This window comes from Saccostrea cucullata, unplaced genomic scaffold, assembly GCF_032062105.1.
Source record: "Saccostrea cucullata isolate Sc308-1 unplaced genomic scaffold, CSIRO_AGI_Scuc_v1 ctg5028, whole genome shotgun sequence".
Classification (NCBI taxonomy): domain Eukaryota; kingdom Metazoa; phylum Mollusca; class Bivalvia; order Ostreida; family Ostreidae; genus Saccostrea; species Saccostrea cuccullata.
Window position 1 is genome coordinate 1 of NW_026930646.1, and position 26,927 is coordinate 26,927.

Sequence of the window (26,927 nt, forward strand, 5' to 3'; positions counted from 1 at the left end):
GGTACCAGATATTTACACATTCAAATCCCAGTACTTTAACTTTCCTACCTCTTACAAATGTCTGATTATAACATACCGACCTGTAACAGGTACCAGATATTAGCCCACCGACCTGTAACAGGTACCAGATATTTACACATTCAAATCCCAGTACTTTAACCATCCTACCTCCTACATATGTCTGATTATAACATACCGACCTGTAAAAGGTACCAGATATTAGCTCACCGACCTGTAACAGGTACCAGATATTTACACATTCAAATCCCAGTACTTTAACTTTCCTACCTCTTACAAATGTCTGATTATAACATACCGACCTGTAACAGGTACCAGATATTAGCTCAATGACCAATAGATTTCTCTCATATTGGCTTGTTTATTGGTATTTAAATTTTTAGCACCTTTTAAATCCCTCTAAAAAATAAAAATTTTCAAGGTTGTTAAAATTTAATTCAAATTCAAACTTTAATTGAAAGTTTTCAACAATAGTAGTTGGCTCAGAGTAATCTGCATACATATAAAAGGAATATCTATGCTTTTTATATATTCTGACGTAAATATTTCCTTTATTTGAACTGCAAATGAAAAAAACAAAATCAATGAGTTTTCATCAGCACTTTATTTTCAAATAATTTACATCTTTCTTGTGTCCCTTACTTAATCTTTCACTAAAGTAAATGCAATATGCCGTAAGGTTGAAATACTTAATGTTCATTTAACATCACTCGATCTCTTCACCAGTGGTAAATTTATTTGGACATCAAGGAAATAACATTTGATGAAGATTTTAATATTGGAGTGTATGTATTCAATTTTCAATATCTTGTACAAGGCATTTACCCTCAGAAAAAAAATAAATCACAACAGTGTCAGTGAACAGGAATCATTGCTGCCCCACTTATGTTTCACAATAACTTTTATATAGCAACGAAAAGTTATCAAAATATAAATAGTAATGTGACAGATTTTACAAAGAAATTCCTCTGAGAACATATCATACATGATATATAGTACAAGGATCTCTGCAACCAATGCTTTCAGTGTACACAACCATTTCATTCATTAAAATGGAGTGGAGAGCCTGAAAATTTAGTTTCATTATGCTGAAAATTACATTAATATAATTAAATCAAGAAAGCAAAGCATTCACCTAAATCCTTTTTCAACATGCCTGATGTAATGAAATGAAATAAATAAAACTATACAAGTAATAAAATGAACAATGAAATGGACATCAAGATTTTATACATACATACACACACAAATGTAAAAACGGTATGTTATATTACCTGGTATATGCATATGCAATATTTCGTTTGTTTTACTTTTATAGTTAGGAAAATGTCAGCCTACCTACTGTTCACCGGATCAACTGAATTCTTACAGGAACTTAACTTTTCCTTTTCTTTAAGTATAAAATCATAAATCAGACTAGTTTCAGTATTTCATATTAAGAAACAAAGAAGACTACAAAATAAAGTGGAAAAATTGAAATATATGGGAAGGGGACAACTTTGTTAAAAAAATAAAAAATTAATAGTGGAACCAGGTTTCTTTGTTAAAACACTTTGCACCTGTTAGCAACCAAGTTCGGAAACACTAATTTTAGCATATTCGTTATATTCAAGGTCACCAAATTATTGACCTTGGTGCTATTTAAAAGTTAAGTATGCAAAGTATTCTAAGTCAATGATAAACAAACTTTAGATGGGAAGATAAGATCCACTTTTTAATATAAACATGTATATTCATATGTTCATTAAACAAATATTTGAGCTTTTTCTATAAAAAGGATAAAGACAAAAATAATTTAACAACAACTCTATGAAATCTTAAAAACGTTTATACCTCCAAAGTTGCAATTGATGCAATCACCCACCAGACAAAATCATTTTTGCTAGAACTATCTTATTTGGAGTTCTAATCACCTTGATGAAGGAGTGACAATTTTTACAGCTATGAATACAAGGAGTAGCTCACTCCACAACATGATTCAAAAAGTGGATCTATAACAAATATCAATCCAAGATATTAACAATTATTGTGCATTACAACACCATAAAATTGACATTACAAACTAGAGATTTACATGTAAACATTGATTTGCATTATAGACATAAATTCATGAACTTTATACAGCATATATTTGATTTAACATATCACTGAAAATATATAATACAATATGTACTCTCTATCAATTAATAAGCAGAATTACTCCAATAAACATAGCATTGAAAACTTGAAACCTAAATATAACTAATCAAACTTAAAATAGTTCACCTTGCCTTTCTGAACAATATCAACATATCAACACGCTTCTCCACTTTTAGAAAGAAAGAGTAAGCTTTAAGTTGTACATTTATGCTTACTAACAGATAGTTCTGTTTCAGAACATCGTTTATCTGACTCTTCATAGGGCAGTCCGGTGCTGAGGCAAACCAAATATGTCACTGCTTCTTTAAGTATGACAAATTTGAAATACTGATGTCCCATTCTGAAAACAAAATCATAGAGTAATGAAAGAACATGAAACTCACCTTGACAAATGTTATCAGTATTAGTGATGCAAATCTCATGTCAATTTCTTTTAGCTCATGTGCATCCTGAGATCAATATCCATGAAATTTGGTTTTGGTAGAACTAATAGTTTCTTTGGAATGAAACTACTCCAAATATTTAAGCTGGTCACAAATCAAGATATGTTCCATTCACTTCCAACATCCCATGCAAGTTTCCATTTTTATAATCATCAAATATGCAAGTTTAGTTCGGTCATATAATTAGAGCTCATCCAATACACATCCTGGTCTCTTCTTTGGAAAAAGTAGGTCAGATCCAGAAACTGAAGCAAGTCAGTTAGTGTTCATCACCCGATCTAGGTGGGACTTAAAGGGAACAGACTTGCTCCTAAAACTTCAACCGGGATGCCAACCCTAACTAAGGGGGTATAGCAAAAGATCAACTTCGTCGATGAGATCTTAAATTCAGCTAAGGCTTTAAAATGATATAATTTTTTAAAAAAAACATCCGTTTTCTTCTCCTTGAATCATTAAAATATAAGTACATCAATGAAAACTCCTTGACATCTTAATTTTTCTTACGTCAGACAACTTAATAGATCAGAGTAGGACAGGACATCTACTGCATAAATACTGGGTATATAAGAAGTTTCACTTTCTTGAACCCAATGGTTCTTGAGATAAAGATTTTTACTAGTTCATAATTATCTCCGCTTGGAAGAATGTGTGGCCCTCCATTTGAACAAACTTGAATTCTCTTAACCCAAGGATACTGTGAGGCAAGTTTGGTTGAAATTTGACAAGTGAATCTGGAGGAGAAGTCAAAAATATGAAAAGTTTACAGATAGATGGATGCCAGATTAAATGTGATCAGAAAAGTTTACATGAGCCTCAAGTAAGCTAAATAGGATATTCTTCTAAACTTACAAAGGGTACTCGATGAAGATCTTCTCCAGTTCTTCATTGTCATAGTTTTTAAATGAAGAGTATCTTGAGAAGATGGATCTGAAAAAGAAAGTATTTGTCTTTCCTTGAAAATTGTAAAAGAGAAAAAAATTTTATTCTCTGAACAAAATGAACAATTAAATACTTGAAGATAACTGTGTACACCATTCATTGGTTTAACACTAAGGAACAAAAGAGATTTTTAAAAGAATGCATTATCACTATATAATCAATAGAGCCCCGCCCCAACACTATGACCACATATATGGGGTCATTAAAATTCAAATTTTCAGTAGAGGGCTCAATGCTTTTTACTATAATCCCAACATTTTTAATGGGAAATGTCCAAGCTTAAAGAAAGATGACATTTTTAGCCGGGCTCATTGCTCGTAGAGCAATGCCCAGCTTTTGTGACGGTGTTCAACCGGAAATGCTGCTTCATCACGGCATAATCATATTTATGCGTTAGAATATACTACATTTCACCTTTGAGGCAATACAAACACTGAATTAATTTTTCAAAGTTATCTGAAATTGTCAAAAATCATTATAATAATACACTTTCTGTCGTATTCTTCGATTAATTTATATTTGTTTAAAATATGCGAAAGGTTTTCATTAGGTATCACTGTATGTGTCATATTCTAAATAAAGGTCTAGTGTACAATCAGGCTAACACAAATGCAAAGAACATCATTAATGACTTGATGTACGCTTTGATGCAAAACCCCCCGCTGAGGACACTTCAGTGCATAATCATTTGACCTTAAATAATCCTGCTGCATCAGTGTTAATTTAATTTACTTCTGTTGGTACATGTATATAAAACCCCGAAACAATACATGTGATAATATTTTTGGCTGTTAAATTCTAGCTACATTTTATCTAATTTTTAAAACTTTTTAATACTATATGCCACAAAGATATGTATCCTCTCAATGTCTGAGCCGGCTTGTTTTAAACTGTTATCGCGGTCTTTGTTCATTACCCTGTAAATGAGCCCATCATTCAGTACTTCTGAGTACTTTGATATTTCATGGTTTTAGCCCCATCCATGAAGCCCAAGGGGGGGAAAGAGCCATGAATTTCACATTTTTAATACCCTTCATCCATTTTATACCAAAAATGGCTGAAATCAGTTTAGCGTTTCAGAGAAGCTGAACAAACAATTTAGGCTGATAGTCAAATACATATGGCAAAGGGTCACCTGAATAAACTCTACTCTACAAATCACATACCCTGGTAAAAGTTTGTTAGTGCACATCCTTTCTCCAAGTACTTCTTGAAGGTATTCAAAATCCTGCAGAGAAATAAAATGAGAAATAATTATTTCCAATATCTTGGTTTCACAATTCATAAGATGAAAGTTTGTGCTCAGTTTTTAAAATTAATCAAAATTTTGGTAATAGTATATGTTTATATAATGCAAACTGTTTGTCCTTTATTTGTAACAAGAGGCTCAGGGGCCACATTGCTCACCTGAGGAATTTGCTACAAAAAAGCATATATCAGATCCTAACTGAAAGTTTACTGAGTTTAGGGGGCTTGAATTTTAACCTCCCAGGGGATCATGGTTTGAACAAACTAGAATCTACACTACCTGAGGATGATTCCATATAAAGATCACTATTTTAAAAGGTTTCCCTATATATTCCTATGTAAAAATTTGATCGGCCATTTTGGCCCCACCCTACCCCCGGGGGTCATAATTTGAACAAATTTGAATCTACACTACCTGGTGATGATTCCACATGGGTTTCATCTTTCCTGGCCTAGTGGTTTTTGAGAAGAAGATTTTTTAAAAATGCCATTAATTTTTCTCTAATTCATAACTAGAACTGTCCAAACGGGACAAAATACCCCCTGCTGGGTTCTTCTGAAGAAAGTTTTACCATAATAAAGATATGTATCACACACAAATTGAAATTATGAAATTTTTCTACTTTGAAATTCCCCAAATGACCTTGGGTCAAGGTCATGACACACCCTTGGGTCATGGGCAATCTTTGAAAGAAATGAGAACCTACCAAGTTTATCCATAAAAGATATGTATCAAACACGAATTATGAAATTTTTCTTCAAGTTTCCTTGAACTTCCCCAAATGACCTTGGGTCAAGGTCATGACACATCCTTAGGCCATGTGCAATCTTAGTGTATAGTATTAGATTCTAATGTCCCTCTGTAAGAAAGATAGTGACTGGACACGATTGCACAGAGACTGACGGACAGACAGAAAGACAGACAGGGTAATTCCTATATACCCCCCCCCCCAAACTTCGTTTGCAAGGGGTATAATAATTATCTCCCCTTGGAAAAGGGCATGGCCCTTCATATGAAGAAACTTGAATCCCCTTTACCAAAGGTCACTTTGTAGCAAGTTTGGTTGAAATTGGCCCAGTGGTTCTTGAGAAGAAGATGAAAATGTGAAAAGTTTACAATGACAACGACAACAGACAAATTTTTATCAGAAAAGCTGACTTGCGCCTTTGGTTCAGGTGAGCTAAATAAAAAAATGACTGAAAATTTCTTTTCCTTTAGTAATTGATGCTAATAATGTTTTGCTTCTAAAAAACCTAAATGATGGCCAAAAATGAAGAGATACATCCATTAAAACAATTTTGTGTAATGCTGTGGCACCTTATCTTTTGATTCTATCCTTAGTTAAAACAAAAACCACTCCTTCTTACCTCTGGTTCTATATATTTGGCCCCAAAGTAATACTTTATGTAATTTTCTGTGTATGTTTTTTCTGGGCTTTTAATGAAATCATGGTGACGTTTATGATCACCTTCATCACTGAAAGAAAAATGAGAAATCATGAATGGTATAGTAAATTTTAATAATTGACATGATATTATGATAACTATATGGGCTCATGAATATAGAAGAATATCATTATGGCTAAACATGAAGAATTATAGTGGAAAAAAAGATAAATAGAAAGGTTGAGATTTCAAACGTGCACGTGTACGGGTACGTCTAGAAGGGGATTAAAAGAAATTCTGTGTGTATTATGTCATCACTTTTACTGACGTCAACATTGCTACACGTTCGTAAAACTTGTAGAATGGAATCTACACTTAAGTGATAACGTGTAGCTTCAATAATAAAAAATAACCAATATAAGTGTGAAAATGTGATTTTCATAAATTATATAGGATGTTTACTTTCACGAGCACTTATTTTCATTGTTTTGTTTATTAACTGACGACAAAAACTTTCCAAATAGTTGAAATAGAGACACTGATCGCTGTGCACAAGTACATGTTACACATCATAAAAATCTCAATAGACAAAGTAAAAAAAAAAACGTATATGTGTACGTCAGAATATATACAAGTACACGTACCCGTACAAGTTTAAGATCTCTACCTCTCTAATGCCTTTCCATTAAGAGCAGTGTACAGCTACAAAGAATAAAAATTTGATACAATTTACCATTTGGTTAGACTGCAATTCATCATCTCTGATAAAGTATTTACAATGTTGTTGACCTGCAATATAAAAAGACTTGTATGAAGGAGATAAATAAGCATCAGAAATTCTACCTATATCATACATTTTATGCAAAATGTATGGGATGCTTCATCCCAAGCATGATCACACTTCTGAATTTTCAAGAGTGTTTCTTTATGTCCAGTGAGTGTTTACAAATTTGTAATATTTGAAGTTGTTACAAGGTATATCAATGTTAATTATCTTCATCCCTTTTCATAAAATGCACTTCTCAAACATACTAACATGTTTGGCAATGAACTCCATATTCAGTTCTGAAAAATGAAAATAAAAATATAATCAACATTGCTTATCAGTTTTCAAAGATTTTATCAAATGTCTTTATAGTCAGTTTATGTGCATGCTACCAACTATATGAACTAGAACTGTCCAATAGGGACAAATACCCCTCGCTGGGTTTTTCAGATAAGGTGCCAATTCAAAAATACTTTATGGATCTAGAGATGTTCACAATTTACTTAAAAAAAATTTGCAGTAAATATAATTGCTCATCATGTATCTTAATGAATGAAACAAATGTGCAACCAAATGAAACATCAATACTAATACATTGTAATTCCATTGTAAATTTTTTTTTTCATTTTATTTTTTTTTTTATTACTGCATTCAAAAAATATACTGCAATTATGTGTTATATCACTTTGCAAACTGATTGTTGAAAAAAAAAACCATTATACAAAATCAAATTAATCTTGACATATCTATTTGAAATGCATTTTGAAAATAAAGAGCTGGTCATCCAGTAATGAAGTGCTTTGACAGACAATAAATTACAATTAAGAGAAAAAGAGAAGAGAGATCTTTATTTCTTGTGCCTTATTCCCTGGAGATAGATAACACACGCTTGATAAGAGATATGCCTTAACAACTTCCAACACCAAACTCATTAATTTATCTTTAACTGGATGCATGTCCAGACATTATTCCCAAAACAAATGAAACTAGAAAACTGACCAGTCAGCAAGGGCCCCGCCATGGGGTAGAATTAAAAGGGTGCAGCTTACGAAATGATTAAAAAATCTACGAAGAATAAGCAACAGCAACTGTATTCTTAAAATTTCAAGATAATTCCTGAATATTCAAAAACCTGAAAATAATATCCTTGTATTTACATTAGACAGTGAAGAACAACTTAACATTGAATGTATTAAAACAATTATGAAGCTTGTGTTATATAGAATGCCAGCCTTCAATGAATGCAAATATCATGAAGGTTTGACCTTAACTTCAAACAAACAGCAGTTGCAGACAAAGGTTCATTAATCTTAAAGATAAAGAAAAGCCTATTAAATTTTCTGCAGCAGGCTAGATAATTGATCCCAAAGGATTAATTGTACCTCTCTCATCATTTTCTTCTAAAGTTACAATATTTAAAGATTTTTTTCAGTATTAATGATAGAATGGGGTTTTTATAAAACTACCTTAAAAATTAATTAACATTAAGTGAAAAAAGTGAATAAATAAATCTTTTTTTTAATCTACGAGGGTTGATCCAAAAGTAATGTCACAACTTCGATAAAATTTCTCCTAGTCGACCTAAATTAACAAAATTTTACATGATGGAAGTTATATATATTTTAAATCAGTCCTGAAAAATTCAAAATAAAATGACTTATACTTTTCAAAAATATCGAATTAAACACAGAGTGCAATTATGGTAGTCGCCGCACCTAAATAACGTCATAAAACGGATATGCGCCGTCACACACTTTTAAAAACGCCTTCTCATCGTTTAATTAAAAAAAATGATATTCACAAAACATTCACATATTTTATTTTCTTTAAGAACAATTGGCACCAATTGTACACTTTTTTATAATTTAATCCTTCATCAAAATTCTTTGAACAATACCATAAGACAAACTTAAAAGTGTCTCATATCACTCAAACTGCCACGAATCTCTTTTACGCGACAACGTCGACGATATTGAACGTTTCCACCCGACCTCCTATCTTTCGATATTTCTGTCCCCAAATGATAATTTATTTACCTATTACCCGCCCAGAATCTCTGAAACCATCTATGAAGAAGTCTCTCGTTGACATTCTTTCGTCTGCGAGTTTGATTTACCATCATAACTGTTTCTACTTGTGATTTCCCAATTTTGAAGGCAAAATACATTACAACTCGTTTCGGTGTTTCATTCCATTTCGACATTTCCTTTCTGCAGTACATCAGATATAAACAATACTGTTTATGATGAAAAAAAAACCAATGCTGCCATTTAATTTTTAAATAAAGATTAGAAAATGTCGTAAATTTTGTCTTTTAAAATATTGGACGGTTAGACGATTTTTTAGATACTTTTTTAAATGTGTTTGTCTTTTTTCATTCTAACAATATTTACTCTAAAACGTGACGTTTAGTTGTGACGCGGCGACACCCCCTATGTTTAATGTTTAAAAAATCTATAAAATGAATTCAATTGAACATTATTAAATGAAAGTTTCAATTTTGATTAGATTTATGATTATGCATCTTTTGGTGCATTATATTTGATAATATGACGCCAAATATTAAAGATATGGACACAGTGACATTACTTTTGGATCAACCCTCGTATTTCTTGTTTTTAGAATTCAATGAGATCATAACTATTAAACAAAAATAAATTGTAAAAATTTATATCTAAATCCACATTTCACAGTGTTCATAGCATTCCAAATTGACTTAACTTCAAAACAAACTTCATTTGCAGACAGAGGTGGTAATTCATCTCAATGTGACAGATAAAGATAATGCTCTGGATTTTCTTCAGGAGGAAAGCTAATTAATCCCAAGGGACTCATAGCCAGCTTTCATTTTACAATGGGAACATCTTCAGCAGTTATCTCTCTTTACCAATGCATTCTAAAGTTAAGGAATCTACCCCACCACCCCAGCTCCAAACCAGGGGACATAAAGAACCAAACTTAGCATCAAAATATGTATTTCTGCCTACTGAACTACCATACCAAATTTGTACTTGATTGGGCAACCATAAAAAAAGTTGCCTATTCATTCTTATGCATAGTTAAGGAATCTACCCCACCACCCCAGCTCCAAACCAGAAGACACTGAGAACCAAACTTAGCATCAAAATATGTATTTCTGCCTACTGAACTGCCATACCAAATTTGAACTTGATTGGGCAACCATAAAAAAAGTTATTAGAAAAAAACAGAAAATTTGTGGACGGAAGACAGACAGACGGACAGACAGAGTGATAACTATAAGGCACCCGCAAATCCTTGCGGGGCCCTAATTACATTATCTTCTGTGCAATGTAAAAACTGTTTTTAACATGTTATGATGTTTCTTTTTTTAAGTTCATATGAGTAGTTTTAAGCTATAGTATTTTTGAACAGATATTCTAGATTCTATATCTCAAACCTTATACATGAGCCCAAAATGTACAAGTAAATTAAAATAAAAAATAAAACATGTAAAATGCAAAAAAAAAAAAATTAACAAAAAGAGTTGAAAATTCCAGGTGCACACCTTCATATGGTGAATAATAAGTGTACAAATATTTAGATTAATCCTTGTAATAGTTTCTGAGAAACGGTCAAGACAAAACCACAAAATAGAAATGAAAAAAACTCCTGTTAAAATTCAAAATAATGATCCAATTTAGATGAAAATATCAGGTGAACAATTTCATTTGGTGAATAATATGTGTACAAATTTTCAGACAAATCCTTCCAATAGTTTCTGAGTAATGTTCCAGACAAAGTTTCTTCCACAGACAGACAGACGGACATGGTTAATTCCAATATACCCCCCCCCCTAAACCTTGTTTGCAGGGGGTATAATTATTGTAAACCTTTTGCACATGTTAATCACACTGAAAGCTAGCATTTTGGTGTTTTTTTTTATTATTTGGAATATGACAGCTATACAGATGAGTCTTTTAGAAGAATGAACTATGCCCTTAGGGGTAAAATTGTGATACTATCACATAATTTAACTTTCTTGGTACTAAATTGTCTAATTTTCCCTACCAGAATGACTTGTTGAACCATGTCTAAATGATGGATTGGTGTCGTCATAACAATCCAGCCTTCCAATGACAGCAACACCAGAAATGGTCTCTGTAGCTTCACTGTAAATAAGAAATACTCATTAAAGGGGCAGTTTAAATGGGAAAAAAATGAAGAAAATGTGAAAATTGATCAGCCTTTAAACATACTCAACAAGGAGACTTGATGGAGGGTTGGTGTCGTCATAACCATCTGGCCTTCCAATGACAGCATCACCAGAAATGGTCTCTGTAGCTTCACTGTAAATAAGAAATACTCATTAAAGGGGCATTTTAAATGGGAAAAAAATGAAGAAAATGTGAAAATTGATCAGCCTTTAAACATACTCAACAAGGAGACTTGATGGAGGGTTGGTGTCGTCATAACCATCTGGCCTTCCAATGACAGCATCACCAGAAATGGTCTCTGTAGCTTCACTGTAAATAAGAAATACTCATTAAAGGGGCAGTTTAAATGGGAAAAAAAATGAAGAAAATGTGAAAATTGATCAGCCTTTAAACATACTCAACAAGGAGACTTGATGGAGGGTTGGTGTCGTCATAACCATCTGGCCTTCCAATGACAGCATCACCAGAAATGGTCTCTGTAGCTTCACTGTAAATAAGAAATACTCATTAAAGGGGCAGTTTAAATGGGAAAAAAATGAAGAAAATGTGAAAATTGATCAGCCTTTAAACATACTCAACAAGGAGACTTGATGGAAGGTTGGTGTCGTCATAACCATCTGGCCTTCCAATGACAGCATCACCAGAAATGGTCTCTGTAGCTTCACTGTAAATAAGAAATACTCATTAAAGGGGCAGTTTAAATGGGAAAAAAAATGAAGAAAATGTGAAAATTGATCAGCCTTTAAACATACTCAACAAGGAGACTTGATGGAGGGTTGGTGTCGTCATAACCATCTGGCCTTCCAATGACAGCATCACCAGAAATGGTCTCTGTAGCTTCACTGTAAATAAGAAATACTCATTCAAGGGGCATTTTAAATGGGAAAAAAAATGAAGAAAATGTGAAATTTGATCAGCCTTTAAACGTATTCAACAAGTAGATAGAACAGCAGAAGTAGTTTGAATTTAGATATTCTCTATCAATCAAACAAATCCTTCTTTGGACAATTAGATCTATGCAAAAGGGCAAACAAATTTATAAGTTCTCCTTCCACCTACTGATCCCATCTCCTACTTTTCTTCTCTTGAATGGAAAAGGTGCATGGGTAAAAAAAAAAGCACATTCTTAATTTATCTACTGAGTATACAAGGTTAACCTACATCTTTTTATCTTTGTCCTGGTCTCCTCTTGTTTCTTGTTGATATCTGGAAAAAGAGCACAAATAATAATTTAAAATGTTTATGAAAATAAACCACTATAAAATTGTCTTCAAAAGCAAAAAATAAGAAAATGTCAATTAATAATAAGACTCAATTACAGCAATTGATAACACTTCTTTATGATGGAAAAACAAGTATGCACAATAATGATGGCATATTATTAAATAAGGTCTTTTGAAGATATTGGGTACAGTCATTTGAAGTAAATACACACATAATCTTTAACTCTGCTTTACTAATTCATTTAAGGATAAAAACATAACAATATACCCAGTTTTTACATAAGAATAATAGTAATAAACTAGAACAGTGTTCATTGGACATGAATGCCCCGCCAAGTATATATTGGTAATCCAGTATGAAAATTGTATCTATAGTGTATGATTAAGTTTGATAAAAATATCTTCAATGTTATTTTTTATTGAAATTTAAAAAACTGGATATGTATGATAAATTCTCACCAAATCATGTATAGGTGCATGCTTAGATAAAAATTAATCTTTTCTTTTAGTTTTCTTTATATAAATTAAAACAAAGGGATGTGAAGGTCACAGGAAATTGCAAGGTCAAGAAATATTGATGCAGTTGAAAAGCTTGTACATGTACTAGTATGTATGAACAGTATGTATCAACTTATGAAGTTTGATTACACAATCTTGATTGGTTGCTTTAAAACTAAGCTTATCACTGATTTAAGTAAAGTGAGGTAAAGTCAAAGGAAAGGTCAAGTCTAAAAATATTAATGCAGTTGCATAGCTCTCATCAATATCTCGCAGCATATGAAGTTTGATAAATTTTTTTGAATAGTTTCTTTGAAACTTAGCTTTGAACTGTGCTAAATGCAAACTGTGACGGACGGACAGAAGATGGACAAAGACGATATGCCTTGGGCATATTCATGGTGTACGTTGCATAAAAACATATAATAAATAAATTGTGAGTTTTGATTTCTTTTAACGCTGTTTGGTTTAGAGCAATTTCTACCTCCAGGAAACTGACATAAGGTTTAAGTTCATATTGCCCATACTCAAAATTTGACATGTATGAAAGTAATATTGTCAAGGATGAAAGAACTCTGCTTATCATTTTACACATACTGTATTTCAATGGGAACTTCAAAAAGATAAATATCAGTTCTCATTCTAAAGTACATTATGTACATGTCATCTATTATGTTCAACAGTTAATATGACATAAACATACTGGTAATTATAAATGAATAAGTTGCATACAATATAAATTTTGGTCTAATGCCATTTATAAATATGCAAATACACGGTATTCCCATGTTCACTGAATACAGATACTCGATGACTCATCTAGAAGTGATAGCAAGGGATTTAAGACAAATGTGTACATAAAAAAATAGTTAAATTTAAGGTAAGTACCAGAATAGTTTATATAGACTTAATATATGTACAAGTTAGAAAAAAATATCAATTTTACTTGCTTGGGCAATCAAATTATCGTTAATGTCCTTACTCTTTAACTGAAATAAGTCTCAAAGACAAGTATAACAACTCCAACAATTTAACATAATAGAACATCAATAACAACTGTAAGCAGAAATAAAGGAAACAAGAGGCCCATGGGCCATATAGGTAACCTGAGTATCATGTAACAACCTTCCAGCAATTTAACTTGGTTCATGTTTAAATCCAAAATCCATGAAATTTACCATTTTGAAAGAGGCACCATTGTTTATCATAAATATACACTTAGCATGCTTACTTTGGTTACTTTAATTTGGTGGAAGACTTAATGCTGATTACGATTATGCCAACAGTATGACTGCTGGATGTCCAGGAGTAAAGAAGAATAATTTTAAAGATTGCATTAATTTTGGTGCTTTTGGCTCTACCCCTGAGGCCCCAGGAGACAAGGACCACGAAAATCAAAATTTTCATTTCCCTTCACCCATAAATACTATGTACTATATTTTTTGTTGAAATTGGTTGGGTGGTTGCAGAGAAAAAGCTGGAAATGTTCAAATGTTGACGCATAATGCACGAGGACAGACGAAAATAGTTAGCGATAGGTCACTTAAGTGACCTTTAAATACAAATACAAGAAATATTCCTTCACGTCTACCTTCCATGGATATTGGAGTACAAGAAAGAGCTCCTCTTTCTCTTCTGAAAAAATTTACTTAGATTATAATTACTCTGTCCCATGAAACAAAGATGATAAAAATGTAGATATAAATGTATAACCATTTAATAGCTTCTTCATCCCAAATATATTAAGGGGGCCGACTATAGTTTCTATTGCGCAATATTTTGCGCATCATAGTAAAATAAAGGGTATTTCGATTAATTATTAAAATCTAACAAAATTAAGAAATCATGGGTATAAAATGTAATTACAATTTGATAAAACTGATTATTTAACCAATTTTGCAATTGATAGGTAGGTTGACGTCGCTGCGGTGTCTTTATGACGTTATGGTTATCTGGAGCTCTTAAAGAAAGGGGTAATAAAAATATTATTACAGAAAAAGTAATAAACATACGCTCTTGAAATTAAAATATAGAAATTTTAGAATGTCTCCAATATTTTTCTTACATTTTCTTGTGAATCCATTGTTTGTGTCATATTTTGTAGTACTCTATAAAAATAGTAAAATTTGAGATGCCCCCTTTCTTAAAAAGGCGGTAGAATTTTCTGTTTCTTACATATATTGTATCATATAGTATTACTCATAAAATATTATAGTTTTAAAAAAATGCCTTTTGTAGTATTTGTATAATTTGCTTTAAAATGCTATTAAATTTGGCATTTTCCTATATAATCCTATAGTAAATGTACCTGTATTTTGAGACGGTCCCTCAAAAATACCTGGAAGACAGAATTTCCCCAAGCTTTGCATGTACACTGAAGTTGATGTAAATAGTATATGGTATAAAAATGAAGAGTTTCGCTATTGTAGTTTTCACACAATAAAACTATAGTCGGCCCCCTTAATTCAGAAAAGGTATATTGCATATATACAATACTCAACCGATATATAGAAAATATACCTTTAATGGATGTTTCCTCAAATTATAATGGCTTTCTTCTTCATTCTTCAAAAGAAAAATTAAAATCTATTTCTTTTTTTAAATCTATATTGATGAACTACATTCTAGTCCAAAAACTACATCTATACAGTTAAAGAGCATTACATTTCTATTTATTTTAGAGAGCTTGTATCAACTAGAAGTGATTAAATAAAGTGTCTCTTTACAATCCATCATGAAAAAAAATGTTGATTAAAATTTTAAATTTTTGTAGTTTGTAGAAATGTTTTTCAACCATACTTCAAAATTTTCTTTCATTTCGGACATAATTTTACAGTGAAATCTTCAAAATCTTGCATAAAATAGTATATCAAACCAAAAAAAAAAACAATCATTAAACTCTTACATGCACTTGGCTCTAACTTTTGGTCATAAAAACAATAAAATCTTAGCCACAGATTCTATTGTTTTCAATATCTTTCTTGTGATGAAATACAAGTTTTAATAATTACCCAGAAGTTAATTCTGCAAAGTCTGCATTTAAAGTGCTCTGCTTCTTTGATGTCTGCCAAATCTTCTTCAATACAAAATGGCTTAAAATGAAAAGATCTTCTGCATGTGCTGCATTTTATCTGTAAAAAGGAATCAATGCAAAGGAAAAAATAAAAAGTATATGCATCTGCCAAAATATATATATATATATATATATATAATTTCTAATGAAATATTCTTATAAGGTTGGTTAGGACAAAATAAAAAATACCTTATTGACTTTCCCATAACGCAACTGACACTTTCAAATCATGCCGACTGATAAGTTTTTTGTTCTTTTTTATTAAATTCATTTGACAGATAAAATACCTCTTTACTTAAATGATCAATCATGTTCTTTTGTGATTTAAAAGCATTTGTTGGGAACATGAGGGTCATAGTGAGTTAGTTAGTGTTATAAAACAACAGCGACATTTCAAGCTTATATATGCCTTCTGCTTATTAGAGCTCTCCACTTTTGAAACATACTGTTAACATTAACTTGACTAATTTATAGTTGGAGTGGTTTTTAAAACTATTTTTTTTAGTTTCGATACCTACGTGGGCCTGCCTCATGTGCGGATGAGGGAACCACCTTGTGAACCATAATTTTCACAGCATTTTACTTAACTCAAGTTGATTTAATTAACAGTTTGTCCATGTTCCCATGTTTTCTATACAGGATCCTAGTAGTTGTTGTAAATATATCTGCATATTTATCTTGATGAAAAGGATTCAAACATCTTTTATTCAAAGCCTTTCATTCATGGGTTAAACTCCGAGACTATGACTTTGTGTTTGGCATTTCTATCATATTAGATATCATTTGTTTCAATAGATATTGGTTTTTTTTTTTCTATTTCTACATAGTTTTGAAATCTTGTTTCATCTTTCTTGTATGAACAGTGTATATTTCTTTTATAAGACTCTAAAAGACGCTGATAGTAGATTTGAAAAATATATATGATGTTCAGTCTTTGCCAATTTGAGAACCTTGTCTTTTTAACTGTTGGATTTCAATAGTTTTACACTGATGAGTTCATTCAGCAATTCAGTTGAATAATGATTTTGAATTAATTTTCCTTAAGATTTTGCTTATAACAGACATTTTTATCATTCTGTCCACAAATTGCTTTCTTGTTATACTTTTATTCATTTTCCATTAAATTTTAAAAAAACGTATTTTTTAATCTGCTGTCTGTTGTACCCTACTTGAGATTTAAGAGTCGGGCTAGGGGAAACAACGGTATTTTAAATGATGGCCTACAGAAATAATTATTGGCACATATTCTGGGGGATGAATGGAGTCATGCACTAGTTGGTCATGCATCAGTATGAAGGGTTTGCATAAAATAACAAAATGATAACACTTCATGAATATTTAATTCTGAAATTATGGAATACATCTGTGTTTGTTAAAAACTTACACTTTCATCCCCCTCAATGCTTTTTGCACATTTTGGACAACATTCTGTCAGAAATACTGAAATCAGAAAAAATTAGACATAAACATGCAAATTTTAAGGCATTAAAGCACAGTTACATCAACACTTTATCAATACATGTAATTGAATGGATGCTTAAATATTTGAAGTTTTAATAAACATGAATGAATGCTCAAATATTTAAATTTTAATATACATATGACAATATTCCATCGAAATTGATATCAGACAAGTTTTAAAATGTTTGTATGACCTCTTCAATCTGATGATGAAATTAAATTGAGTCAGTAGGTATTTTTGGACTGAATTAATATTTTACCATGACACCTTCTACATCAAAGCTGAATTTTCATTTTTATGTTCCAGACTGCACAATACAAAATTTTATTCCTAGAGATTAATAGCTACAGCCCATCAACTTTTTTTCTGCCTGTCAGTCAAGAGAGTACAGCAACTGAACCAATTTTCAAAGACTCCTGGGCTGCAATACAGCCTTTATTTTTCTCTTTTCTTAATTTTAGAGTAAAACATATATTAGGTAATTAATCCAACCTCATGAAGCACACCTAGACAAATGTTTTCATCAAAAGTATGCACATCTCACATTTTGCTTTACTGTAATTAAAATAAGCAATATGACAATATCCATTTACATATTTTAAGGCAGATCAGTTCCAGTACCTGAAGCAAGTGTAGTAGTTCCATTCCTAGATGCATCACCCATGCAAGTTGGGTCCAGATAGGGCTTATATTTACTTGGGAATGAACCTGCTTCTAAAACTTTATCCTGAGGATGCCCACACTATAACGCTGTCGATGTAACACAAGCTCATCTCAATGAAGAGATGAGCTAAACATCCTATACCACATAATGTACATGTATGATTAAATAAAATGAAGGATACTTATAAGTAAATGTTTTTTCATAATTACCTTTGCCCTCCATTAATTTCAATGCAACAGCTTTTCTCATGTGTTTCAAATCCGCTGATGTGACTGTCATCAAGCATTTCAAATCTCCGGATAGATGTTTCTCTGCAAACTATTATAATCACTTTTCAAATACTTTTTCACATAATACTTTATCATATGCATAATCTAAATCTTCTTCCTGACATGTATGAATATAAGAAATTGTGTTTGTATACATTTCAATAGCTGGATTCAATATCAAAAACTTTACAGTATATACATGTGTATATTAGGAACCTCACCATCAAGCAGAACACTCCACAATTGAAAGCATCTTTTTGATTTGTATGTGGAGTTGATGTGATCCTCCAATCAGAAACCTTTGTCTGGATATTTACTTTCTCTCTGTAATCCTTTTCATATTTCCTAATTAGAAAGATATATCTTGTACATGCATAACTGGAAGAGTATGTTTTACTCCTTTAAAATACTATAACTGCTACTTCTTTCTGTTAATTAAACAGATCCACACTTGATTAGAATACAATGACAAGGTTATTATTCAAATTTGTAATAGAGAGTTAATTACTTTGATATGTAATTAAATACTTTCAAATACATTGGAAATTTTGTCAATTACTTGCAATTACAATTACACTGATTTTTACAATTGTAATTAATTACTCTCAATTACTATATGAACATAACTAATACATTTCAATTACTTTTGTTCCACTTTCAAAAAGCTTGAAGAATTTTTTTATATTTTACCTCATAGAAATTGGGTCTCCCATGGGTTATTATTTGAAAAAATTTTAATCTAAACACTATCAGAGGGCATTGCTTCCATATCAATATAATTAATCTTGATTTTGCCATTCTTAAGAAGATTTCAAACATTTCTCCCTGTATGTATACATGTATTTCTATGTAAAAATATCCTCGTTAATTGATCATTTACCTCCAGCTGCTCAAAATCTTCCGCATCTCTGTTTTCCTTTCACCACAGGGGTTATAGAAATAAAGGATTTCCTTCTTGACTTCCACAATCTAATGACAATTATAATTAAAGTTAAAATATTTACTTTTTTAAAAGAAGAAATATTTTGGTGTAAATACTATAGTGAAAGTAGTACTAGTATATGAAAACAAATGAAAGAATGGTGTGGAAAGTATGAAACCAAAATATACGTGAGAACTTTATATACATACAAGCTTCTGCTCTGCAGTAAATATATACCAAACAACAAAACAACAATACCAGTAACGTCCAGTGGTAGTATCTATGATATATCCCCAATATGACATCAGCATCAAAATCGGATTCCTGTCACAAAGAATAAAAAAAAAAAGTACTCAATTGTAGAATATCTCTACCAACACTGGAGTTTTTCATTCATACATTTCTTTTATGCCCCTAAAATCTAAGATTTGGAGGTACATAGTTTTTGTCCTGTCCATCCGTCTGTTTGTTTGTCCGCAAAAAAACTTTATCTTTGCCTATAACTTCATACATGTATAGGGGCTGTGTTTTTATGATACAACAAAATATATTCATAAGGTCAGTTTCTATGGATATATCTAATTTGACTTCAAAATTGACCTTCACAAGTTTGAAATACAATTGATGCTAAGGCTTTCATACTTCACACATGTATTCATTGTGGCAAGAACTTTCATCTGCTAGAAATATTTTTTACCTTCTGACCTTAGAGTTTGACCACTTTATAAAAAACTTAAACCTTGGCCATAAACAAAGATTGTGCTAAAATTTCAAGTATCTGCAATGAGTAGTTGCTGAGAGAACTGTGACAGAATTTTGGTACGGACAGACGCACGGATAAACAGGAAGTTGACACTGTATTTGAAGAAAAGTGAATCCCACCATATGGCATGCCTAAACAAAGAGTGTGCTGAAATTTCAAACACATATTAGACATAATTGCTCACCTGAAAATTTTATAAACCACTGATGGATGAAAAAAAAATTGTCAAAATTTGAAACAGAAACTGTTTCAATATTCTGTGAGTCAAGACCTTTAGAAAAAAATAAAATTCTGATATAAGGATACAAAAAAAAGTTACGGACAGACACATGGATAAACAGTAAGTTAACATCAGATTCATATAGAAATGAATCCCACCATATGGCATGCCTAAACAGGGTGTGAAAAAATTTCATGCATCTGTGATGAATAGTTGCTGAAAAAACAGCAACGAAAATTTGCTTCGAACAGCTAAACAGACACACAAAGGTAAAACAGTATACCCCCCTCTCCTTCGGAGCAGGAGTATGAATACAATACATTAACAAAATAATTAAAGGCACTATGACATAAGAAATGCACAGATCCACCTGCCTTTCAACCAATTTTCTTTTTCTCTTTGGATTTACCACTATAGGAAGCCCAAAAAAAAAATCGACTCCAGTTTTATTATGAATTGAAGGGCTTTCTTGAAATCAGATTAATATTTGTTATTAAAATATCAAATTTCTATCCTTTGAAAGGAAATAATTCAAGAAGTATAAGCACTCACAGAGCAATCTGACACCTCTGGTATCTGATATGAACAGTTGATGATATTAGTCATCTGTGTTTGATTGTAGTAAATCACTTTTCTACCCAACCCATTATGGACAGTAACTAATTGGGACAAATAACAGTCTAGCACCTTGAAATAAAGGATACAAATAAATGCAATTTTATTTTATCTACAATATCCAATCATTTGTCAATAACTTGTCATTATTCTCATGATATGATCATTTAAAAGTTCACAATCATCAGTTTTGTTACATACCCTGTCTGTGAGGCATTCCTTATCTCTTAAAGAGCGAATGTCTTCATCCATTACCAATTTGCCACACACTTTAGCAACAGGAATGTAAAAATCCTTACCCAAAGACCACAACAGCTCAACAGGATTTGTATTTTCTAAACCAATGATAAAAGAAATTCCATTACTATTTCAAAGTAATGTTAAAGGAAATTTAATTAATGTTTCATAGTAAAAAAAAATATAAATAATAATAAATTTCTTGAAATACACATGATAAGAATTCTTTAAAGCCCATCACACCAGAAGGGAAACAAATTGCACAGGTGTTGAATTACATGGATTTCAGTGTACATGTCTCATAAAGCTGACATTGGAATTCTCAATACATACCATTTCCATCTGCACAAAAGCTGTTAGGTGATGCTGCTGTAACCTCTATTTTGTTGATACCAAGTTTTGTAATACCTGCAATGAATACACATTATTTTACAAAAATGAGTAGTACAAGGAAATGCTTTGATTTTTTTTTTTTATTTAAGGTCTTTCCACCCTCACCATTCTAATGTTTCGAAGTACAAAAACTGCATTTATTTTCATTTAATATATACTCTTCAAAAAAAAAAAAAAAGAAACGCATAGTAGAATCTTAGTGACACATTGAAAATAAAGTTTATTTAGTAAAATGATGCATTGATAAAACAGAAATGTGGTAAGCAACAGGAATACTATCTAAATGGCATAATTACTCAACAATTTTAAAATTAAAGTCAGTTTAAGACCATTAAAGATGAATATCTGGTATGCCCCCAGCAGACACAAATGATAGCCACAAACGGCATCTAATGGAAGCAAATGTGTGTAATAAAACTGCACAGTAATGCTCTCTCGATCACTTCAAATGTAAAACTTTGGTCAGCTGTTGCAGAGTCTGGGGATGCGATTGTCTTTGGCCATTCATGTCAATCCAATTTGTCCAATGCTGCTTTATTTGGATTAAATCTAGCGACTTAGATAACTGTGGTTGAAACAGGTTGTTGTTTCTTTTCATGAATAGGTGTTTCAAACGAGCCATATGTGGCAGTGTATTGTGAGATTGCAATACGGCTCTAGGATGTTGCAAACTTGAATGGTTTCCATGTGTAGCCAGAATTTTGGTTTGCATGTAATTTTTCCATCAAAGTCAATTGAATTCGAACCAAATCAATCTTATTTTCTTATAATACCATTTTCTGTATCATTACACTACAACCACCATTTTTTTTTAACGTCCTGGAGACAGTTATCTGTCTAACATTCATAACAAAGCATTAGCACTCTTTAACTTATAAGAGGCTTTCAGATAAACATTCTGGACTAGTGGGTTACCCATAATGTTAAGCAGTGATGCTGTAGTCATACTCTGTTGATCTGAGATCTCTAAAGTCGATATTCGGGGTGTCGTGGGGTAGGAATAATCCTCTTGCAATAATTTGTAGTCAACTGAAAACGATCTTGTTAGATGATCTGTGCAGTTCAGGGATAGGTAGTGCTTTAGATGATGTCCTTGCATTACATTCATGCAATTTACGTAATCCTCGGAAGTGATGCTGAGCTGCTGATGTCAAACTTAGTCTACCATATTTTTCGCTAACATTGGGTGTTCGATGTTGATGGTTTATGTTTTATAGGTTAGATATGGTCTGTGTGTAACATTACAACCTCTTGCAATTGTAAATTGCAGTACCCATGCTTTCATTTGCCTATTTTCCATTTTGTGCCAGGCAACATTCAGATGCAGCATTTTTTGGAAGCTTCATTTTTCAGATAAAACCAGATTCAAAATATCGAGAAAACGTCCCCTGCTAAATAATTTGTATGAAAAAGCTTGTTCTAGACTAAATCTTTTAAGAATGTGGGGAAATTATGCAAAATCAGGTCTTTTTGTCTGTGAGAAATTTAGAATAGCTGTAAAGTTAACAACTGCATTGGAAAATCATGCATTTTACTCGAATACATAGTATCCATACAAAAATACAAGATATGACAAAACTATCAAACATTTTTCAGGACATTGTTCCTACTATGCGTTTCTTTTTTTGAAGAGTATACTTTCAATTTTTCAATTATTGCAAGAAATGTAAAGGTCTCCATATTATTTAAGATGGGAGACATAAATAAACAGTATATGTCAACAACAAAAATTGCTCATTCTTTGTAAACAGAACTATGAAAACTATGTAAAAACTGGTTAAAATGCATAACTCTGATGCTGAATGTTCCTAAATACTTCCTGACTTATGAGATACTTTTGAGTTGTGAATATCAGGGAAACTGTTTAATACATTGATATGATATATAATATATAAATGTCTGAATGAAAAGACATGAGAATTGCTATTGTTAACATTTTTTTAAAAATTGAATAATTGATTAAAAAAAGACAATTTGCATTTTTTTAAATTCTTTTAATTTACAAAATTTATCAATACAGCTATTGAAAAGCATTCCTCCAAAGGATATTTTTCTTTTAGGTATTAATTTAAAACTTAATAAAAGTTTTTGCAAAAACCAATGACATCATACAGGGCTCTCGATTCTCTATAATTGGGGCCGATATTCGGCCCCATTCCCAACGTGAAAAAGGTACCTTTTTTCCCAAATTTAAGTGTAAAATTTCCCAATGTATGATTGCTTCGAGTTTATTACTGTAACAAAAAAAAGCACATCTTTGACAGTCGTAAAAGCACTGTGAAGATATGAAGGAAACACGTTCGTGTTATGAACTAGTAGTTTGTTTATATGCTGGAACCAGTTTAGTATGAAAATGAAAGTCGTCTGTAGTAAAGTAGGTACGCCTTCTTCATTCACAACATGTCGCAGAATGTGAAGATCTATGATGTCAGTGTCAGGGCTCAAAATTAATGGAAAATACTCTTTAAATGAGAATTAAAATAAAAAATTGAGAGTTAAAAGCGACCTATTGTTGCCATCTTTTGCGAGAAAAAAAAGGTCTTTAAAAAAATTCAGATTACCAAGACTGAATGAGAAGCACTATAGGCCTACAGGTATTTCATTCACTGTTTTGCTATTAGATTCCCTTACAATTAAAAAATAATAGGTACCATGCTCCTACAGTTCATAAATCCCCATAATCTTATCCATTTTGCAGCACTACCTGACTTGATTACTTCCAAAAACGATCGTTTTTTTTTTTATCCGAATTTCCTCCACTTCTTTGTTCATGGTAAATTTATACAATGTTACGTTAGATATTCCATTAAATTATTTACGATCTCTTAATCAGCTTGAGTAAAAAAGTTAAGTAATTTTCCAAAAAAATAATTATTCTCAGTGTATTTAATGATTTCAATTTTAAATTTATAACGATGATTTTTTTAATTACACAACTCATTTACTCTGTATCTGTTCAGATTTCATCTGTAATAAAATGGCCTAAATGCTTCCAAGAGGTAAATTATCTTTTTTATATAGATTATTAAATCTTATATGAATCACTATTAGGACAAAAAATGCTACAATTTCATAGTGAAAAAAAATAAATCTGCTGATATTTGCTATAGTGGTCAAAAAGTTAAGTTTGATCCCTGCAGTACTGTTGTCAGTATATAAAAAAATATTTCTACTAAGTACAAGACAATGATGTATGAGTTTAAATTACGACTGGTAAAAATTTCCCAATTTTTATAAAAACATCGCTTTTTTCCCAATTTCAATGGCCCCGGCCCCAGTACCATAAATGGGTGTGAGAGCCCTGTCATAAGAAGGTGGAATTACCTCATCATAGGAGGGTGAAAAACATAGAAATCAGAAAAGCATTGTGACATACCATCATCTTCAATTGTATGGACCTTCTTGTTCATAGTACTCGTGACCTTTGTCAAATTTTCATTCATATCTGCTTCACCGTCTCTGCAAGTGTCCATCTTCCTTTTTGTACATTTCTAATTTCCAGGAAAAAGAAAGGACATTTACAAATAGGTACTTAATGATATAAAAGTACAAACTTAATAATACAACTGAATATTTGTTTTACCACAGGTCTACTGGTGCAAATTTGGCATTTGAATGATTTTCTGTCCACGTTCTCAGGCCCAATACATGCTTCTCTTCTGTGGAAATATCTGGCACAATTTGTACACCTGATCTAAAAATTTTACTGAAAATGTCAATTAAAATGCCTAAAAACAAAGTTAAGGGATGTTAAGATAGCAGCAGTCTTCAAAATTTATTGCCCAATCCTATTCACAATAACATTTGTGAATAAAATATTGCTTAAAAAAAAAAAATTATTGCCAATAGAATGTTGCTCAACTTTTAAAAAGATAATACTTTGTGAGAAAATAAATAATATTTATAACTAGAGCAAAGCTCGTTGCAAAGCAACAGAATGGGTCTTCCATCCTGTTTGACCGCAAGTAGCTTTCATTTTTGACAAAAATGACAAATAACGCCCCCAAATGGTTTGAATCCTCTAAACTCTAATGCTATTTTAATTAATGCAAAAAAAGTATTTTTTGCTACTTCCGCTTTGACCAGAAGTGACGACGATGGACGGAAAATTACTTTTTATGCTCTCAATGACATATGTTATCCCAAAACTTGTCAAAATAAAGCTAAAATATGCGTTTTCAGACTACTTCCAGTTTGGCCAGAAGTTACAGAAACGGATGTATTTTGACAACTCCAATAGATTAAAATTTATATTTTGAACAACTTTGCTTCTTTGATGTATTACAAATTCTCAATACTTTTAGAGATATTAAGAAAAAACTGTTGGCCCCTGTAGGCCCTTAATTTTAGAGGCCAGCCCTTTTTACAAGATACCATTTGAAAGATCTTGGCATTCAACACTTCTTTTGTTCTACATTTCATAGCAAAATATTTCCAAGTAAAAAGTATCGTAGAAAAGGAGTTAAAAATTTTGAGATTCGCAAAACGACTATTTTCCGGCCATAGCGGGCGCGGGCATGTGGCACTTCCGATAAAAATGAAATACGCTATACATATCTATAGACTTTGGTCTATCATACCTGAAAGTTTCACGTTTTTATCTTGAGCCATTATTGAGAAAGTCTGGAGACAACCTGACGCTTCAAAAATCATAAAATAGACAATATCTCCAAACCGGAAGTGACGTCATCAAATCAGAAAAAAATGCATAAGGTTCAAGTAATGTTACATAAGTCCTGAAAGTTTCATGGAAATCCATCGACCCGTTTTTGAAAATCGCGTGCACAAAAGAATAAGTAAGAAAAAAAAGAATAATAAAAGTGATAAAGAAACCTAAGAATAACAAGGTCTTCCACTGAAGACAGAAGACCTTAATAATTCTTAAATAATCAAGTTGTATATCTTACATAGAGACTGCAAGAAAAAGTGAACAAGCTCACTCACACGAGTTAATTCTCAAATGACAGAAAAAAACTTTGTCTTGAATGAGCAAGAAATACATGTTTATGAACTGAAAGTTACCGATTATCAGTTATGAAAAAATTACATACCTGTACTTCTTCTTTTGTGGTAAATCCACATGTAGGACATGTATCTTGCGAGACTTCAAATATACAGAAGAATATTTAATTAAGGAACAATTGAAAGTATCATTTACATGAATCATATTTTCAGAATTTAGATATTTTTTTACAAAGTAAAACAGGTTTATGGTAACAAATTCAGGAGGAAACAAAGGTTCCTTTTGACTGTCTGAGAGAGAGAGATCAGAGCTAAGAGAAAAATATGAGGGAGAGAGAGAGAGGGAAGAAAAATACCAGAGAGAGGGAGGAGTTTTAAACAATTGTCAATTTCAAGATACAAATAGTCAAAAATTCATTTTACCATGGTACGTCAGCAAGGTAGTCGCTATTTCCTTTCTTGCTCTAGATAGACAATGATCTGTGATGTTTGTGAGCAGTTCCTTCAGGAAG

The 26,927-nt window shown here is 31.8% G+C and overlaps 2 protein-coding genes across 2 annotated transcripts; both read right to left on the reverse strand.

The window, feature by feature from the left end:
* Positions 1–4,359: 4,359 nt before the first annotated feature.
* On the reverse strand, positions 4,360–11,595 carry LOC134229432 (uncharacterized). Its single transcript, XM_062711186.1, has 10 exons — positions 11,512–11,595; positions 11,334–11,423; positions 11,157–11,246; positions 10,969–11,069; positions 8,983–9,175; positions 7,210–7,238; positions 6,907–6,962; positions 6,156–6,264; positions 4,706–4,767; positions 4,360–4,456 (listed from the first exon to the last, which is right to left on the reverse strand). Exons 1-10 carry the CDS (start codon positions 11,573–11,575, stop codon positions 4,360–4,362), a joined length of 891 nt encoding a protein of 296 aa, XP_062567170.1. The 5' UTR covers positions 11,576–11,595.
* A 686-nt stretch (positions 11,596–12,281) lies between these two features.
* Positions 12,282–24,926, reverse strand: LOC134229430 (uncharacterized). The gene is made up of 12 exons (XM_062711183.1): positions 24,830–24,926; positions 21,394–21,468; positions 21,025–21,158; positions 20,761–20,895; positions 19,484–19,549; positions 19,184–19,272; positions 18,525–18,648; positions 18,244–18,352; positions 17,293–17,348; positions 15,847–15,966; positions 15,356–15,400; positions 12,282–12,320 (listed from the first exon to the last, which is right to left on the reverse strand). Exons 1-12 carry the CDS (start codon positions 24,924–24,926, stop codon positions 12,282–12,284), a joined length of 1,089 nt encoding a protein of 362 aa, XP_062567167.1.
* Between the last annotated feature and the right edge of the window lie 2,001 nt (positions 24,927–26,927).